This window comes from Argiope bruennichi, chromosome X2 (assembly GCF_947563725.1).
Source record: "Argiope bruennichi chromosome X2, qqArgBrue1.1, whole genome shotgun sequence".
NCBI lineage: Eukaryota > Metazoa > Arthropoda > Arachnida > Araneae > Araneidae > Argiope > Argiope bruennichi.
In genome coordinates this window covers 57791697-57811643 of record NC_079163.1, presented here as the reverse complement: position 1 = coordinate 57811643, position 19947 = coordinate 57791697, and the positions used below count along the sequence as shown (strand labels likewise).

The 19947-nt window shown below is 28.7% G+C and overlaps 1 protein-coding gene across 8 annotated transcripts in view; it reads left to right on the top strand.

Annotated features, from left to right (window-relative positions):
- Window positions 1-19947, top strand: part of LOC129960164 (uncharacterized) — a 155795-nt gene that overhangs the window by 111579 nt on the left and 24269 nt on the right. For 6 of the 8 annotated variants that reach the window (XM_056073362.1, XM_056073360.1, XM_056073357.1 and 3 more), the window contains 2 exons: window positions 16048-16267; window positions 19349-19462. In XM_056073362.1, the coding sequence (XP_055929337.1) occupies window positions 19369-19462 (94 nt within the window). In that variant the 5' untranslated portion in view covers window positions 16048-16267; window positions 19349-19368. Of the gene's footprint in view, window positions 1-2818; window positions 2980-12768; window positions 12974-16047; window positions 16268-19348; window positions 19463-19947 lie in introns of those variants that run through there. The other 2 variants (XM_056073359.1, XM_056073358.1) reach the window with 2 other exon arrangements.

Below are 19947 nucleotides of genomic sequence, written 5' to 3'. Positions count from 1 at the left end.
CAGAAATCAGAAAGGAATTTAATAAATAATTAAATAACACACTCTACCTTTTTAGCGATCTTAACCTTTCTGGTTTGTACTAAAATTCTACGAAGTTCAATGAAAATGACCTTCAAAGGTCGTAAGGAATACACAAAAAATAAAATTAATCAAGGAAGAAAAAAAGTTTAGATCCGCTGTTTTAGAAAAATAAATGTGTCATGCAGAAACAGATAAACTAACCATTTTAATATTTATTTTCCTCACAAGATGGCGATGCTTAAACCTTCAATAAATTTCTTTCGTAACGTTTTTCATTCCTTCCATTGTCAAATAAGCAAGCAAATTTTATAAAATGTCATCAATAAGGATTTTTCTTTCCTTCTTTCTGTTCTGTATGGAAATTTCGAATTTATCAATAACACAACAGATAATTATTTCGCAAATAATAAATATGTGTTGAATGCTGAAGAATTTATCATCATGCAAGGGAAACGATAATCAGAAACATCAAATGCAATAGGTTTCACTTAAAAGCATCTATCAAATATCTACAATTCCAGCATCAAATTAATTTAGCGAGAACTACATTGATACTCAAATGCTAATTTAGTCCCATCTAAGCAGTCTCAAATAAAAGCATAAAATATTACTAAACACTTCCTACAAACGATGTACACGTAAGCAACTGCGAGGTAATTTTAGTGTTCGATGCTTGACAAGAAATGAACTAATATTTAATTGAATTTAGCTTAAATTGAGAAGTTTTTTTTTATCATTTCAGTGAATGTAGCCTTTTTTTTTTCTATTCTCAAACTCAAAAAAATTGCCTGTTAAATTACCGAAATAATACCGATTCAGATAGAAGACCGAATAAAAATGGAGGGCAAAATTTTTGAATCTATGAAAGAAAGATTCTTAAAAATGCTGTAGTACAATCTGATATTTATATAATGACCAAAAAAAAAAAAAAAAAAAAACCTGCCAAAATAAAGTGGTATTAAAAAACAGCAGACTAATGATTAATATTTAAGTACATGGGGAAAAAACGTTGAAACTGTCAGTTTATGGATAAATTGCCGATCATGCATAAACTTAAAATATGATTAATCTTTTTGGAAGAGTTAATCAATCGTTATAAGTTAAAATGCGAATTTGGTTTTTTTTAAAGGCAATGATGATTGGATTAAACGGAATCCTATAATCAATTTTAATTGGAAATTTCGACTTATTTCTGTATAATATACAAAATGCAAATCATGGTTGATTGCACAAGCTATTTTCTCATATATTGATTAGCTAATTTAATTTTTGCCTGGTTGGTTGATTTACTGCACTTTGATTTCGGGACGGATCTCTAAGCAATAAACGCGATCAATAGTACACTTCACGTTTCTTGTTTTGATGGCCTTCGAATCACGGAAGATTTTATATGTGGCTTTTGATCCTCTGACACTAAAGCCCAGATTTTGTCACCCAAAGACAGAACAGTATTTCCTGGAAGCAATGCGGCAAAAATATATATACGGATTGACGAAAAATCTTAGCAATTTAGTTTAGGTCCGTTGGATTAACATCCTGTTTAAAACTACGCAAGAATTGTTTACGAACAAACCCCGTCAATTTGAATCATTATCAAGTAATACTTAAACTTTCCAAACCTCAATGAGAATTTTTTTTTCCCGCTAAAGTAAATTTCACATGTGCATGCACTGGTCAGTGTGGTGAAGTGTTACCTCAAGTAAATGATGTTGTTTATTAACATAACTATAAATTTTGGTTCAAAATTCTGATGGGGGCCACTGGGGCGTATTGGTAAGGTCTCGGCCTCAGAACCGGAGAATTTCAGGTTCGATACCCGATTCCACCGAAGAACTATCGTGCAAGTGGGTCTCGTGCATGTTAAGTTCGGCGGGCCAAACGTCCCCCCGCTGGTCTGATGTGGAGAGGGGAGTGCCAGCTCAGGTGTCATCCGATTGCGGTTCAAAATTACGACGTCTGTTCCAAAATAGCCCTAGTGTTGCTTTAAAACGGGACGTTAATATGATTAAACTAAACTCGAAATTCTGATTTCAAATGTAGGCATAATTATTATAGGAAAGAGAATTTTTTTTTTTTTTTGATATTTTATTGATCTCAATCTTTGATATTTTATTGTATCAAACTTTCGTTTCGCTTAGAACTCCTCCGTTTTTGCCTTTTTGAAGGATACAAAGAACTTTCAAAGCAAATTTTCTCAATTTCTGACAATTTTCCTATACTGTTCTAATGCTGCCTAAAAATTATCTTCAAATTTTTAAAAGAAATGAATAATGTTTGAATAATACTTCTTTTGCATACGCATTAAAATTATGACATAAAACAGTTTTCGAGTTCTTCAAATGGACATTTTCGTGTCTTACAATATTTTGTATACTTACTTCTTCTCAAATTAATTTTTTTGCTCATTAATATGTTAAAAGTTTAAATGGAAATATAAAATCCACGTTGCATTTCTATGTGAACTTGGAAACTGATTAAAGTTTTGATTTTGCTAATTTTTTTCCGAAAATGGAAAATATTAATTGTGAAAAAAATAGCTAACAAGCGCATAAAATATATAAAGATAAAAAATTCCAAAAAAAAAAAACTTGTTCCTACTATTATAGATTTGTTTTTGAAACGGACATTCAACAGCTTACTTGACCTTCTAATTTTATCTTTTTGACTCTACGTCTAGCACTTTAGATAGCTCCAGTTACTTTTTCTGCATAAAAATTACTTTGTGAAATCAGATTTAAAATCTTTCCTCTTAACTTCTGATCGATAACATTTATTTCTGTCTCGTTTGATGTTTTAATAAAAATTGACTCTTAAAAACGTTTAAAATTCTCAGGGACTCAATTTATTAAATAAATTTCAAGCGTAATATTTTGGCATTATTTAATGTAAAAGAAAAGTCCGTGTTTTACCAGTTTTTACTACAAGAAGAAAGAAATTTACAATTTGTAAATCAACGCGGTAAGTAAACATTCGATGCCTTTTATATTTATCAATGGGGAAATGTAAGCACTAAATTTTTTATTCGTGTATATTATCCTTTAGTTAATAAATAGTAATTAATTTGCAACTTTTGACTAGCTTCTTTTTGATTTTGTACTTTTGATTGGTATCTTATTTAAATATGAAAAATTTTAAAGCATAATACTAAAAAAAATGAAAAAGTTTCCGTTTAGAAAAACATTTGAAATTATTTTGTTTTCTAAATTATTAAAATGACCACGTAAACGTTTCTGTCATATGTAGATGTTTATGACTTTCTGTATATTTACTGACTCTATATGTACTTGACTGTATATCTTATTTCAAGATTGTAAGATATGATTCTAAAATTGAATTGTAAGAGCATATTCTGTCTTCAAAGCAATATATATAATTACAGAAATAATTGTATATATAACTGTGAGAATAATTATTCCTTTGGTTGTCATTAAGAAGTATCTGGTTTAATAAACGAAATTTTTTAATTAAGAACAACAAAATGAATTCAATTAAATTGGTATTTATCAACTAAATTATTCTAAAATTAAATTGTAACACCATATTCTGTCCCCAAAGCAATATATATAATTACAGAAATAATTGTATATATAACTGTGAGAATAATTATTCCTTTGGTTGTCATTAAGAAGTATCTGGTTTAATAAACGAAATTTTTTAATTAAGAACAACAAAATGAATTCAATTAAATTGGTATTTATCAACTAAATGATTCTAAAATTAAATTGTAACACCATATTCTGTCCCCAAAGCAATATATATATTTACAGAAATAATTGTATATATAACTGTGAGAATAATTATTCCTTTGGTTGTCATTAAGAAGTATCTGGTTTAATAAACGAAATTTTTTAATTAAGAACAACAAAATGAATTCAATTAAATTGGTATTTATCAACTAAATGATTCTAAAATTAAATTGTAACACCATATTCTGTCCCCAAAGCAATATATATAATTACAGAAATAATTGTATATATAACTGTGAGAATAATTATTCCTTTGGTTGTCATTAAGAAGTATCTGGTTTAATAAACGAAATTTTTTAATTAAGAACAACAAAATGAATTCAATTAAATTGGTATTTATCAACTAAATGATTCTAAAATTAAATTGTAACACCATATTCTCTTCCCAAAGCAATATATATAATTACTGAAATAATTGTATATATAACTGTGAGAATAATTATTCCTTTGGTTGTCATTAAGAAGTATCTGGTTTAATAAACGAAATTTTTTAATTAAGAACAACAAAATGAATTCAATTAAATTGGTATTTCTCAACTAAATGATTCTAAAATTAAATTGTAACACCATATTCTGTCCCCAAAGCAATATATATAATTACAGAAACAATTGTATATATAACTGTGAGAATAATTATTCCTTTGGTTGTCATTAAGAAGTATCTGGTTTAATAAACGAAATTTTTTAATTAAGAACAACAAAATGAATTCAATTAAATTGGTATTTATCAACTAAATGATTCTAAAATTAAATTGTAACACCATATTCTATCCCCAAAGCAATATATATAATTACTGAAATAATTGTATATATAACTGTGAGAATAATTATTCCTTTGGTTGTCATTAAGAAGTATCTGGTTTAATAAACGAAATTTTTTAATTAAGAACAACAAAATGAATTCAATTAAATTGGTATTTATCAACTAAATGATTCTAAAATTAAATTGTAACACCATATTCTGTCCCCAAAGCAATATATATAATTACAGAAATAATTGTATATATAACTGTGAGAATAATTATTCCTTTGGTTGTCATTAAGAAGTATCTGGTTTAATAAACGAAATTTTTTAATTAAGAACAACAAAATGAATTCAATTAAATTGGTATTTATCAACTAAATGATTCTAAAATTAAATTGTAACACCATATTCTCTTCCCAAAGCAATATATATAATTACAAGAATAATTGTATATATAGCTGTGAGGATAATTATTCCTTTGGCTGTCATTAAGAGGTATCTGGTTTAATAAACGAATTTTTTTAATTAAGAACAATAAAATAAATTCAATTAAATTGGTATTTATCAACCAAACATATTAAATGAGTAATGAAATCAATAAAAAAGAGTTAAAAATCGTTATAATACATCTAAATGTAATTTATCCGAAACATCATAATTAAATGTAAGAGTTTGATAGTAGATATATTCTTCATTTTTTCATTCTTTTTTCAAAAGTTTAATAATCTTTCCAAAAGAAGTAGATATATTCTTCATTTTTACATTCTTTTTTTAAAAGTTTAATAATCTTTCCAAAGGAATATAAAAAAAGTGTTTTAATGTACTTAACAATTATTTGACAAATCACGATTGTTCATGTAATTAAAGACAAATAAAAAATGATCGCAAATGTTTTATAAAAAATTTACTTATAATTTCTTGTCTTCTTTGTAAATATCAAATCTTTGGAAAAAAAATGTAATCATTTAAAATGAATTTCATTCGTAATTTTGTGTAATTTTTTTGCTATGAAATATTTTTGGTTGTTAAGAGAAAAAGTCTTACAGAATTTTATTTGCCAAGAAGTTTATTCATTTCAAGTGAATTGAAATCTATTATTTTAAAATTATATTTGATACAGCTTCTGCCCTTCATTTAAATCTACTATATAAAAATGAATTTTTATTTGTGCTTATTTTATGCGCTGCCGTGGATTCATCCGATTGTGATAAACTTTGTCAATTTATCGCTGGTACTTGCGCGAAGGTTTTAGGCATAGTACAATTATTATATCTAATATATAAAAATGAAGGTTTGTTCGTATTTTATGCGGTGACACACTATTCATCCGATTGCGATAAAACTTTGCTAATTTATTGCTTTGAATCTAAAAAAAAAATCTATGTTTTTCACATGGCCAGTTGTACGTTGGATGCTCACGAGTCGGAGAGCCACGAAATGTTTTTCTGAAGACGGAAAAACAAAAAATATTGTCTTCCCTAAAATATATTTGAGTGATAAAACTTAAGAAAATAGAATAAATATTATTTATACTTCTCCTTTATATATCATTCAATTTCAATATATTCATTATCGACAAGAAAATATTTTTTCTATCATTCCTAATTAAACAAGATAACTATTTCAAATGATATTTCTAGAATTATTTCTTCTGCGGCAGAAACACGCCGGGTACCAGCTAGTATGAAGTAAAAATTGCGTAATTTAATACTGACAAAAATCGTGATGAACTATCATATTAATATTTGAAATTCATCATTTTCACATGTGTAGGGAATAAATGTAAGATATATTTTGCATCCAAATAAATTAGTACTAAATAAGTTATATATATACCTGAATGTTTTTATTTCATTTATGATTATATACAATATTATAATAATTATATTTACTTCAGATTAATTTTATAAAATTTGAGATTTTTGTAAGAAATATTGAGCACATAAACAAACATCAATAAGTTTAAACAAGCACAAATGTCTCTTTTCTTGTTACGAGGTATGATGTTGTTGTTGCTGTAATTGCTTATTAGCGCAATAGCCGTATTTGGCTATGCGTGCCAATCAAATGGTAAAATTTTAGACCAGAAGATATGTTACGAAGTATGAAACTCCTTATGCTTTAATTACACAGAGAAATAATTTGTCAGCATGTTCGTAAAATACTTATATCTTATAAAGTATTTATCAGGAATTGAAATTCCCATTTTTCAGTAATAATCTGTAGTTGACATTATATGAACGGATGAGTAAAACTGCTAGCTTGCTACAAGGGCAGAGACTATCTTCCACGTTAAAAAATGGCGACTATTAATCAAATATTATGGTAATGGAAAGCAACCTTTTTCATGGAAAATATTTGATTCAAGAAATGTATCATCAATAGCATTTGAATGCTAAAATTCTATCGACATTTTGGAATTAGTGAATGCGTCGCTAAATGCATCAGTTTGGAAGCAATACAGAAAATTTAAAATAACGGAAAAACTATTCATAGGAATGAATTGTAATTTTGCATGTCCCAATGAAATGGCCTTTCCCTTAGATCTGTGTCCAAATTTAACTGTTCTGTGAGCTAAAAATTTTTACATTTTTTTTCATATATTAAAATTATTTTTAAAAGATAAATATGTTTGCAAAATGGGCAGAATTCTTTATATTTTCATAACAAAAGGAGCTGAGGTCAATAAATGACTAATTTTTTAGGATATCAACAAAATTTTATTTTGACATTAGAAAGTTAAAATTTTATTAATTCTTAATTTCAAAACGTATAGACCTAGATTAATGAAATTCAGTTTCACGGGAGAACTTATGATGTAGTCGTGAAATTTGATAACTTTGATGAAGTCGTGGAATTGTTATTTGTTCTTTTTTCAATGCATAGATGGGCACTTATGAAGTTTTTTTTAAGAATAAGTTAATTCTTTTCGAATGATACCCTTTCTATGATTGTACGATGAACACTGCCAGAATAAACGTGTGTGTGTGTGTGTGTGTGTGTGTGTGTGTGTGTGTGTGTGTGTGTGTGTGTGTGTGTGTGTGTGTGTGTGTGTGTGTGTGTGTGTGTGTGTGTGTGTGTGTGTGTGTGTGTGTGTGTGTGTTTTCTGCTATTGCATTTAATTCTGGGAGAACTATTTATGGCGAAACGAGATTTTAAATTCCAAAGTGTAGCTCAATATTCTCTCTGAATTTTTATTCTTACATTGATGATATACTTAGGTTCCATCATCTGAGTAGATGCTCATTAAAATGTGTGATCTGTAACCAGTTATTTACCCTTCTTTTTGTTACTGGAATTTGAGACAAGTGGTTAATGCATAATAGCCCCTATTATGAGCAATACATGCACCAACACTACTTACAGAGGTACGATTATAATCAATATTGGGCCCAAAGGACACATCGGCAAAAAAATTTCTGTCCCAAATCCAAAGTGCACCCACTGTCCTCCAGTGGGAAAGATACAATGCCAGTAGGATGGAGTACTTTTTTATTATATTTTTAGTATATATAAATATTTTTAGTTTAACTTTCAAAGGACGTACTGTCGATAATTTTGAATATTTCTCGTGTCAATATTCATGCAAATGTGCTACTGCAAATTTGTATTCCAGGAAACTTGTTTCGTACCTTGCTATGGCGCATAATTTCTTTTACTTAATTCACTATCAAAGAGACAACTCCGAACACTTAAGGTGGCTGTCCTTTGCAATTTAATGAATTACTTAATTGTAAATATAACTTGTTTCAGCAGGCCTTACCTACTCTGAAAGCTTGACCCATGAATCATCCTTTATAATCGGAAACCGAATACCATTTTAAGTATTTCCAGTTTACTTACTTTTGTGAACTTTACTTAGCATGCGTAACGTTTCATGAAAATTTGAACTATCGCTAATGTTTTACATAACAAATTTTTCATAACGAACAATAAATTTATAAATAAGAAAAATGTAGCTTTAGACTTTCAGAAATGTTTTGCACTGTTGCACCTTAATGTGTAGTTTGTGGTCTGTTCGCGATTGCACAACTGCCACCGATGTTTTGTTCTTGTTATTTCATGCATAAGAATGAAAGAAACATTAAAAAAATTTATAATAACCTAAACTTTCAAAATTGCAAAGAGGAAATGATGGAAAGTGCATATTTGAATACATTTACAGAATAAAGACATTTTGCTTTTAGCGGTTAGAAGTGGTAAAGTCTTTAAAAACTTTTTAAGTTAATGAATGACAAAAAGCCGTCAAAAATAAAGGATGAATAAATTTCAGTTTCAAAAAAAAAAAAATAGAAGCATTTAAGCAATCGAATTTTAAAAACATCTGAATGATAAGAATTTCTTTGAAAAAGAGATATAAGATGTTGTCCATATGATTTTACTTAACTAGAAGTTATGCCATTTTGGTATGTATATAATTTCATAATGAAATAAACACAAAAAACTGGATTGATTTTAAATTTTGAACACAAATTTCATGATGCACCAACTTCTACGGCAGTATGAAAATGCCGTCAATGCTGCAGCACCGTTCGCAAAGAATTAAATTGTGTTGCGCACATTAAGTGTCAAATAATAAAAATATGATAGGAATGAAATACCAATCCTGCGTATCATGTATGATTTTAGATTGTTTTTCAAATTACCTCTTAGGTAATGCGCCATTCTCTCTGTTTTCTAAACTGATTTAATTGAAGCATTGAACCACTAATATATTACACCAATGGGCTTATACGATAGTATATATATTGACTCGAGACAAATGCTTAGGCAATTTTTCGTGTGAAAAAAAAACTATTACTTTAAATTTTTTCGTGGGTAAAACACGAAAGAGAATTTAGTTTAACTAAACTGCTCAGATTTTCTGAACGTTAAGCCTTATTATTTCTGTAAAGTTGGGTTGTCAGACGGGGACTTGATTTATTTTGGGATTTCTGGCGAGTTGGCTGAATTGCGCCATGCGGCAGGGCGGAGTAAAAACATAAATTGAGACTGTTTCGACTATTCCGGAATTTCTGGTTATTTTCTTATTTTTTGCCAACAATGACACAAGTAAACACTCTGATTTTAATAATGATAATAAGAATCGCAACATAGAACTAAGATAATACATTATATAGTATGACAATATTTTTGTTTAGAATAGTTGGGAAGAGGAGTTCTTCGAGAAATAAATTAATTGAAGAAATTAGTCTAGAAACTCATTCTTCTAAATTCTTTGGTTAAATTTTTTAACGGTTATTTAGAATGAAATTAGTTTTCGTGAAAAAAGTTCTTAATATGAATGCGTTAGTTAAAAATAAAAACGGAACGATTCGAATCATTTTACTTACAGTCATAAAAAAAAGCGAATATGCTAATGTGATCAAAAAGTACCCAGAACGGTGACATAAAATAAAAGGAATAAATTTGTTGTTCTAGATGTATTGCATTTTATTCGAAATAATCTCCTCCGATTGCAATGTACTTTTGCTAACGTATTTTCATTAAATTATTTCATTGCAATTAACGTTTTGTGAAACTCCTTTAGTCGTCGTTTTTGTGAAACTCCTTTAAAGCTGGTAGAGAATTTCTTTTTGTCGAATTAAAGGATTCAAAACTGTGACCACGAAGAGGCGACCGTGGAAGTAAGAAAAAGACGCATCGTGCCATATCAGATGAATACAGATCTATAATTATCGAAAGTTTAGTAAAAAACTCTCGAATAATAATTATCCTGTGAAAAGGTACATTATTGTGGTGCAAAGCACATGCATTTTCACGCCACCTTTTAGATTACAGTATACTCTCGAGTATCGGGCCTAATGAGACGCAAGGATTATCCGGATAGGCCAGAATTCTATGAATTCATTTGTTTGCCACCAACACCAGAAGACAAACTTTTTATAGCAAAACTCACTGTTATAATACGTATTTTCTCATTTCTAATTGAGTTCTATGCCCTCCATTTATCTTAAGCCATGCAAAATGTGAACGCGGCTGCGGCTCAGTGAATCATAGAAGCAATTGCCGGTAACGTATCGAGTTAAAACAGACGGATCTATACTGGTAGTTTATATACTGTACTGCAAGAATTAATTAGAGAAAAAGTATTAAAGGATATAAACTGTTTACATTTTAACACGAATTCTGTGATGCCTAACTTAAATATAAGAGACATAAAAAAAAGAAAACATTAACGTAAATCGTAGATACAATCCTTAAGAAAATTAGCTCAAACTGATTTTATTTTTCACGGATTAATGATTACACATATATGAAATGTTAATCCTAAGTTAATAGTAATCCTAAATTTAGAGTCAAAACTTAGTTTTTAGGTTTGGAAAAAGTCCGTATTGGGTGAATTAATGGACATCCTTAATAGACGCCTTGCCTTCCTCATTTAATTACTATAAAAGAAAACTAGTCCAGATAGTACGGAAGCCGGATCTTGGGAGTGTACTGTATTTTTAATGAAATGCTTCACTCAAAGGGCACAGAAACTCAAACAATAATCTTTTTTTACTGTATGATAAGGCGATTGTAATTGATAATGCATAATACTATTCGATTCAAAGAAAATATTCAACATGATCCTGAATTTTGACCGATTCTAATGTGGCCTTTTCAGTTTTATTTCATCTTCCACTAGATTATTGAGTTGTTTCAGTATATTCAAGTTTCATCACCAGTCATAATGCATTTTAGAAAAGAATCGTCTCTCGGATCACTTGAGCACATTGATATTTTGGAAAAACTCGATAAGCAACGCGTTTCAACCCTAAGTCATCTTTTGGAAATTGCTTAATAAGAACTGAATGACATAGCAACTTGTTCAGTTATGTTCTTTATTGTCAAACAACAAGCACAATTATCTGACCTTATCAATATCGTGGTCACTAATTGATATGGATGATGTATCAGAATTCGGATTACCTGCGAGAGATTATCATCCTTAAATTTTATATCTTTCAAATTTTGTTGCTTTCGATAAGCAGTTCTCTTTTAAAAAATTTACAATATTTAAAATGCTTTCACAGCAACAATTTTAGTGCAAAGACAAAATGCAATGCATGTTCTTTGCTCAATGAAATTCGCCATTTCAGAAAATTCGGGAGAGTGAAAATTCTTTTCTCATTAAAAACAAATTTATTTTCAGACGATAAAACGAAAAATACATTCCTGACTGTTACCAGATGCTTATAGAAGTGTAAAAAATGTTTGATAAAAGTTTGTTGACACATATTAATCGAGACAAATAATCAGAAACTGGGACATTAATCCAGGGAGAACATTAATCCTTATTTTTAACATTTATTTATTAACTGGTACATTAATCCTTATTTTTTAATTTTTTGTCAGAAGTTTGAACATCTAATTTTAAAAAGTAACACAAAATTAAAGACAAAATAATCTTCCGTTTACAATGCAAATCACTAAATTATCGAAGATAAAATTAATATTTTATTACATATGAGTTTCTTGTTTTTTTTTATCTATTCAAAAATCATTGGTCTGTGTGAGTGTTTGTAAGCAACTTACGCTTGAACATTAGTCTTAATGCATATGTTCACTAAAATTAGTTGATTCATGTTTTTTTAGTGAATGATGAATTGCGTTTTTAATTTACTCTCTTTGCAACATTTTCCTTTCCCTAAAAAGTAAGCAATAAACATTTATAAGTATAATATATATACAACAGAATGTTTGTAAACTTAATTTTGAAACTCGATACTTTTTAACTATTGAACAGAAATCATTGGTCTGTGTGAGTGTTTGTAAGTAATTTACGCTTGAACATTAGTCTTGGTGCATCTGTCTCACTAAAATTAATTGATTTATATTTTTTTAATGAAATGATGAATTGCATTTTTAATTTACTTTTTTTGCAACAATTTTCTTTCCTTAAAAAGTAAGTAATAAACATGCTTAAGTATAATATATATAATATATCCAACACAATGTTTGTCAACTTACTTTCGAAACTCGATACTTTTTAACTAGATGAAATAGAGCATGATTAGGCGAAAGGATTACCTGTGAAAAAAAAGAGAGAGAAGAAAAACGACCTAGACATTGAAAAAAGTTCTAAACAAAATTATTCCTAGACCAGATGGAAGTCATCATAGACGTCAACTACTATTAACTTCCGACGAAATGCACTCAACGAACTGGCTTTAGCTGGGGGGGGGAGTTTCTTCCCCTTCCGACTGTAAACCAGCAAGGTAGGCATAGCTAGCAGAGATTCCAACGAGTTGGAATCTGTCTTCTCTCAAAGGAACAGGTAGCCGGCGGCTTTAAGGAAACCACGGTAGTGGAACCATGACCGTTACAGTTAGGGGTCAATAACATTCGGAAACTTCCTTGGTGTATTCGTCAAATCGGACTTGCTTGTCTGAATGGTAGTAGGTACTCATTTATGGTGAAAGTGCTGGATTCTTCGCTCAGACGTATGAAATTACAAGGAAAGGTTGACTGAATTGTGAGTAGTTGTTTTTATTTATCGCCATTTGTACTTATATGGCATAATTCTTTTCAATAAGTTTTTGAAGAATTTTTGAGTTAATGAATCTGTTATAATTCGCATTACTTCATTCTGAATCCATCTTTAGACATACGTGCTTCTATTTACTACATCATTCATTATATGAACTCAAATAGTTAAGAAAATGTGAAAAATTTTATGAATATCATTAATATTTCTATGAATAAATCAAATTATTTAAATCTCTCCTGAATGCCCTTTTTTTTTCATATCATCTTTGAAGAAAGGGTTATAAATATGGAGTACCGTGTATATTTGTTAAAAATATTACGGCTAAAATTGTTGATATTTGAAAATTTTGAAAAGTGATATTTTTAATGAACTATTTTCTACGAAATCTTTTTCTTTGCCACTTAGGAAATATCCAGAAATATTTAAAAATACATATTTTTAATGTAAATCTCTTCAGTTTCTAAATGGATAATAAATATCTAATATTTAAAAAATCTTTAAAAAGAATAAACAAAAGTTGGAAAATGTGATAAAGTGTTTTATTTTATGAAATATGAGGAATTATGATATAATGCTTTTAATATAAGCAAAGATAATAAAAAGGTGGCTCATTTTTACAAAAGTTACGCATTCAACTTTTACAACAGTAACTAGCATGTTTTGTTTTAGTCCAGTTATTTAGGAGTTTAGTTTAGTTATTTAGGAGATGGTTTCGTAGTGTCAAATATAGAATGACCTTTTATAATTGTCACCCTGTTAGTAATTCATATTTTTCATATTTGTTTCGGGAAATTATATATTTTGATCAAGGAATCAAAAGATGGATTAATTTTAGACGAAAATGAACCTCAAAGTTTATTTTATTAATGTATATAAAGATCTAAAACCTAGAAATAAAATTTAAATGTAAAAACAACGAGGAAATGATGACTTACAGTAATTCACACTTTCCAAAAAAACATTTGGTATGAAAACGAGGTAACAGTTAAAACAATACAGATAACATTATGACAATGACTGTTCAACTATAAACCCTTCCCTTTGCTTCCAACAATTTGCAATCTTTATTTAATAGAAATAGTAACTATTATTAATACATCCCACGTCAAAAAATTCTAAATTCAGAAATATTCTTTTTAAAGCAAGTTCTTCTTATTCATGTTTTGTATTAATTGCAATTTAATTGAATGTTAACTCTTAGTAACTCAAATTAGCGGTTAGAGTAATGACCTTTGAAAGAATGAAAATTTTTCGTTAATAAAGTGACTGTTACATAAAGCACATTTAGGTTCAATTTTATAGATTAGACGTGTTTCATAACAATAATAGCATACTGAAGCACAACAGTAGTATAAAACTGCGATAGATGTTCGAATGATTGACCTGTTTGAAGTTTGCTCTTCATAGCAACGCAATATATGACTTACTGCGTAATACTGAATCAATCTGCATTAATAACATAATGCATAATGTTACATTAGGCACATTTCGGTTCATTTTTATAGATTAGACATGTTTCATAATAATAATGATAATAGCATACTGGAGCACAACAGTAGTATAAAACTGCGATAGATGTTCGAATGATAGAAATGTTTGAAGTTTGCTCTCCATAGCAAAGCAATATATGAATTTCCACATTTCATGGGAGAAAAAATCAGATAGATAAGCAAGCATATATGTGTATTTTTAGCATAACTCAAATAATAAAGATAATTTATTGTTATTTTAAACGAAATAGATTTTAATTTATTAAATGCTTTTATTTTCTGACCGATAATAGGAGTCCGAGAAACTTTTTGATTGTGGAGAATTTTTTTGCCATTCTTCTTTAGTTAATCTATAAAGAGATGACATTTCTGAAACATGGCTTTTTATTATATAATGCAATGTCTTTTTGGCAGTATTTAACTTTCATCGGAGCCATAATATCTCTTTTTATTAAAATGCTTCAATGAAGATCGATGCAATCGAAAACTTTCGAGCAAGAGGTTAACATTTAAATTGAATTGTACTTTTGAATTCTATTTTTTATCAAATCAAATGTTTGCGAAAAGAATGAATGCAAATATTAATATAAAGGGTTGTAATATATACGGTTAATAACCGAGATGAGACTCAAAATAAAGCTATTATAAAAGAATTAAGTGTTTCAAAGATCTTCTCTTTACTTAAATTTTTTTTTAACTTTTAAAAATTTAATTGCATAATAAATGCAATTAAAGGTAATTTTTCTTTGTGATATGGCATCACTACTTTCAGCCTTCTCCGAGGAAAGCAGTGAATTTCAAAATGAAATCGGTAGTTCTCACTTGATGTGTGTCACGTTGAATTTGAATTGATTATGGTATTTCAAGTTTAAATGAGTGGATTTTTTTTTTTATTTTTTTTTATAAAAAAATTATTTGGAACCTATTTGTGCAATATTGAATCAATCTGTACTAATATAAGTTTAGAAATCCAAACAACTGAATAAATTCTGTTCCAATTTTGCACAAGTAATACTAATAACATTACAGGTGGATATTTTATACTCAGATAATAGCTAGTACAAATGATAAGCAATTGGTAGAATTTAGGCATTGGGTGATGATATTCAAAAGAATTATATAAATACTTTTCTCATTTTATTAATTTGTGGTTTTTAAACGCATTTATTAAAATTTTACTTGCAGGGGATAAAATAATAACATTACAGGTGAATATTTTAACTCAGACAATAACTAATTCAAATGATAAGCAATTGAAAAAATTTAGGCATTGAGAGAGGACATTCAAAACACATTCTTATATAAATAATTTTCCTATTTTATTAATTGGCAGTTTTTAAACGCATTATCAAAATTTTAATTGCAGGGGATTATATAGCATAAGAAGAGTTTTCTTTCCCTTTTGCTTTTGCGTTTGTAAAAACTATATATGACTAAGTCAGCAAGGTTATAACTCTTTTAAGGGGCTAATCTACACAAATTCTGATACTTTTATAGATAATATTATTCTTTTGTCCTATTGTATTATTCAGCATCTAGTATCTTGATTACAATTTATTTATTAATTAGATTGTGAAGATTTCTCAGTGGAAAAAGTTACTCAATTTTTTGCAATGTGCTTCATGGGTATGGCCTTATATGGAGTTGTCCGTCGGGCGGCTTGTGCTCTAAAACAGCGAGCGCAAATGAGTCTTCTGTCACTCTGGAGCCACTGGAATGAAAAAAAAGCAGCCGTGACATCAGATTGTGCTCAGTGGATCTAAATCATGGACTTGCTAAGAAATTTCAGGTAAGCTGCCATCAGTTACTTAGTTTAAATCAAAGAAGGAACTGTTTATAAATTTGATTTTATTTATGTTGGTTGGCTTTATGTTTTCAAGCATGAAATTTTATAATAAAATTTTTAATTTTCTTTCTGGTGAACAAGGCTTTAGAAACTTTGCCAGCTTGGTTGTTATTGGTGACAATACTCTATCTCATAATTTTCAGAACTTAAATATTAGATAAATTAATTAATTTTTATTACAATTTAATTTTATAAATAAGATTTCATACGGTGGGAAATTAAATAAATTTTTTTCAAAGATTCCTTAATATTTATGAAGTTAAATTATAAATTAAAGAACAAAAAGTAAATTAATAAAAATTTAAATTTAAAAATCCGCTTTTAAAAATTTGTTTTAAATTTATCTCTTTTCTCTGTTTATATATTTTACCTTTTTCTTATAAAGTGGTATATATCTTGAAAGAGAATTTTTTTTTCTTAACAAAGAACTGGCAGCACTAAGGCTTTAGGAACTAGTCTGTATGTCCTCTAGTTATTATACTGAAAGTATACATGTTTGCGAAATGTAGTAGCCTAAATGTATTGGCTAAGTTCATAGCCATTGAGGGAAGAAAAAATGGATAATCACAACGCGTGGTTAAAAAAAATTTGATTTAAAAAAAGCAAAATAGGTCCAGACTGATATACATAACTGCTTTGATGCGAAATTGTTGGGCTCATACGGTGATTGCTAAGATATTAACTGTTTTGCATTCATACTTTGCATGCATTACAGTTTATTGTCACGAAGTCTCTTTCAAGTAAGTTTTATAGGCCTAAAAATATTTGCTAGAAAACTTCACTTGATTAATTTGAAATTTTGTGCGGGTAAATATTAATTGTTTTAGTTCAGATGTTTTATTTTCTTTTTTCATATAATAATATACTTATACGGTCGTTTCGTCAAATGAATATATTCTACGTTGTATAAAAATAAACCTGCTAAAAATATTCGAAAATGTTGTGACAAATTACTTTGCGGGACTATAATTCTTAACCAGCACGTCTTGAGTCAACAACTACTCCACATTATTATAACTACGCAAAAAAATTTTATAGTTTAGGAAGACTTTTAAATAGCTTCTTGAATAAACAGATATATTCAGTTAACTGTTAGTGTTTTTAACTTTAATAGTTTAGACTATTTTTATTCTTAGGTATTTTCTTCAAATAATAATTTAATTGAATTCCATGATTAACAAATTTTTTTTTTTTTTTGAAAAATGCTTTTTACGAGAAGTAAACATAAATCACATTTAATATTCCCAAGTTTCATTCTTGTCCTTTCATTGGGTTTTGTAATTTAGTGTAGTTATATTAACGTCCCACTCCGAGAGCTACGCTGGGCAGCGGTGGCCTGGTGGTAAGGTCTCGGCTTCGAAACCGGAGGATTTCAGGTTCGAGCCCCGATTCCACCGAAATCTGTAGTGGCCAAACGTCCTGCGTAGTGTGGAAGTTTGGAGAGGGAGTGCCAGCTCAGGTGTCGCTCTTGTCATCTGACCGCAGTTCAAAATTACGAGGTCCGTCTCAAAATATCCCTAGTGTTGCTTTAAAACGGGACTTTAATATAACTAAACCAAACTAAGCCGAAAGCTACGCTAGGAGCGGAACTCTTAATTTTAAACTGGAAGTGAAAAACACCTGTACTTGCACTTCTGTCTTCAAACTTTTGCTTTACACTATCCAAAAGACATTTGATCTTCAAAGTCAAATTTAGCGCGTACTAGGCTCACATGCGAATGTATCTTACAATCTTCTACTTCCAATGCCGTGACCTTACAACAAGGCTTCATCCAATCACAAGAAGGTTCCCCCCCCCCATTAAGGCTGTGGTTACGCGGTGACAGAGACCGGAATTCATGATATATAGTATGCGAATTCCGTCGTGGGAAAGGACGGTCTGCTGATGTAATGAGCTGTCGTCTTTGCATTCTGATCGCTGTCCATAATGAGGAGGTGTGTTCCTCATTCAGGAAAGAGACATATATCTAAATAATTTCACCCACAACGGTTTTTATAACGCACTTTTATTAGAGTATTGCAAAGTAAAAATGATCTTTATTTACTTTGTACCACTTTTTTTAGTTTTATATTGAATAATAAAATTTAATTTCGAATTCAATACCATGAATATTAGAGAATCGAAAGAAAGAAAGAAAAGAAAAGAAAGAAAAAAAATCGGAAACTCGCTACCAGAACATTTATATGGAATAAAAATTTATTTAAATCGATCGACTGACTGATAATTAAGGTCTAAAAATATTAAAATTAGAGCAGAATCATTGAGAACACATAACATTTCATATCTGTAGCACATTAGGAAGTGAAAAATCAATTACAAAATTTCATCTTTACAAACAAGAGACAAATCAAGTATGAAAACGTGTAGTAAATTAAACTAAATTGTATCCTCATTAACATTCTATACAGGATCAAGACTGAAAATTGTTTTCTTTTGCCGAAGTATCCATTCTCGTAGAACTTCTTTTTTTTTCCCTTTCTTATTTTGAAGATGTTTTTGTATATGTTACAATATCAAGTGTGCATGATTCGAAATTCTTAAATAAGCTTTGTCTTTAAAAATATTTTTCTTACAATTAATTGTACAAAAATGACAAATAAAAGTGAGTAAAGACATCATATCGAACTTGCGTTCTACATTTTTAATTTTAAATTGTTGTCTAGAATATAGGAGCTTTAAATTACCATTATTTTACCACAGTTTATTGCATTGGAATGTTGTTTATTATATTATATATACTATTACTATTATTATAGACTATTATGTTACATAGACTATTAAATTATATATGCTATTACTATTATTATAGGCTATTATATTATTATAGATATAATATTATAAACTATTATATGCATTATTTTATAGACTATGAAGCCTTCCAATGCAATTATATTGAATAATATAATGAGCTACTTTTATCATGCTATGCTCAATTGAATTATATCACTGATTGACTGAATTTGAAATTCTCCATCATCATTATAATATTTGATTGATAGAAGAATGATATGTTTATTTTACAGGCGTCTACTTTTAGTCTACCATGAGAATTTATGCGGATATAAGACCTATAATAATCGTTCTTTTCCTCACAAATTTTGGATGGAATTATCCTCTTCCACTAAAACAACTTCCAGGTAAGAATAAATTCATCTTAATTTCTTTCCTTAGTCATTTAAGTCTGTTTGAGTGGTTTGGAAATTTAAATATAAATAAATAATAAATAAAATAATTCTGTTATAATAAAAATAAATAATAAATAAAAATAAAATAGGGTTTAAAAATATTTTTGCATTACTGTACTATAAAGCAAATTTCTTTCTATTGAAAATATAAACCTCCAAACAAAATGGTAAAAAACTCGTGCCTTATAAAAATACTCTACGCATATTGAAATTCTAATCACATTTATAATATATTTCAATTTAATTTTTAAATAGTGTTTAGGTGTTTTCATTCGTGCCTTAATTTCTTATGGAGTCTTTACAGTACAATACGTCTTTATGCGTGCATTTTGTAGTAAACATTTCTTATAAAAGTGCTTTTACTTTTCAGTAAACATGTAAAAGCTTTATTGAAATATTTCCTTTTATTATTTCTTATTTTTTTTAAAAATTTAATA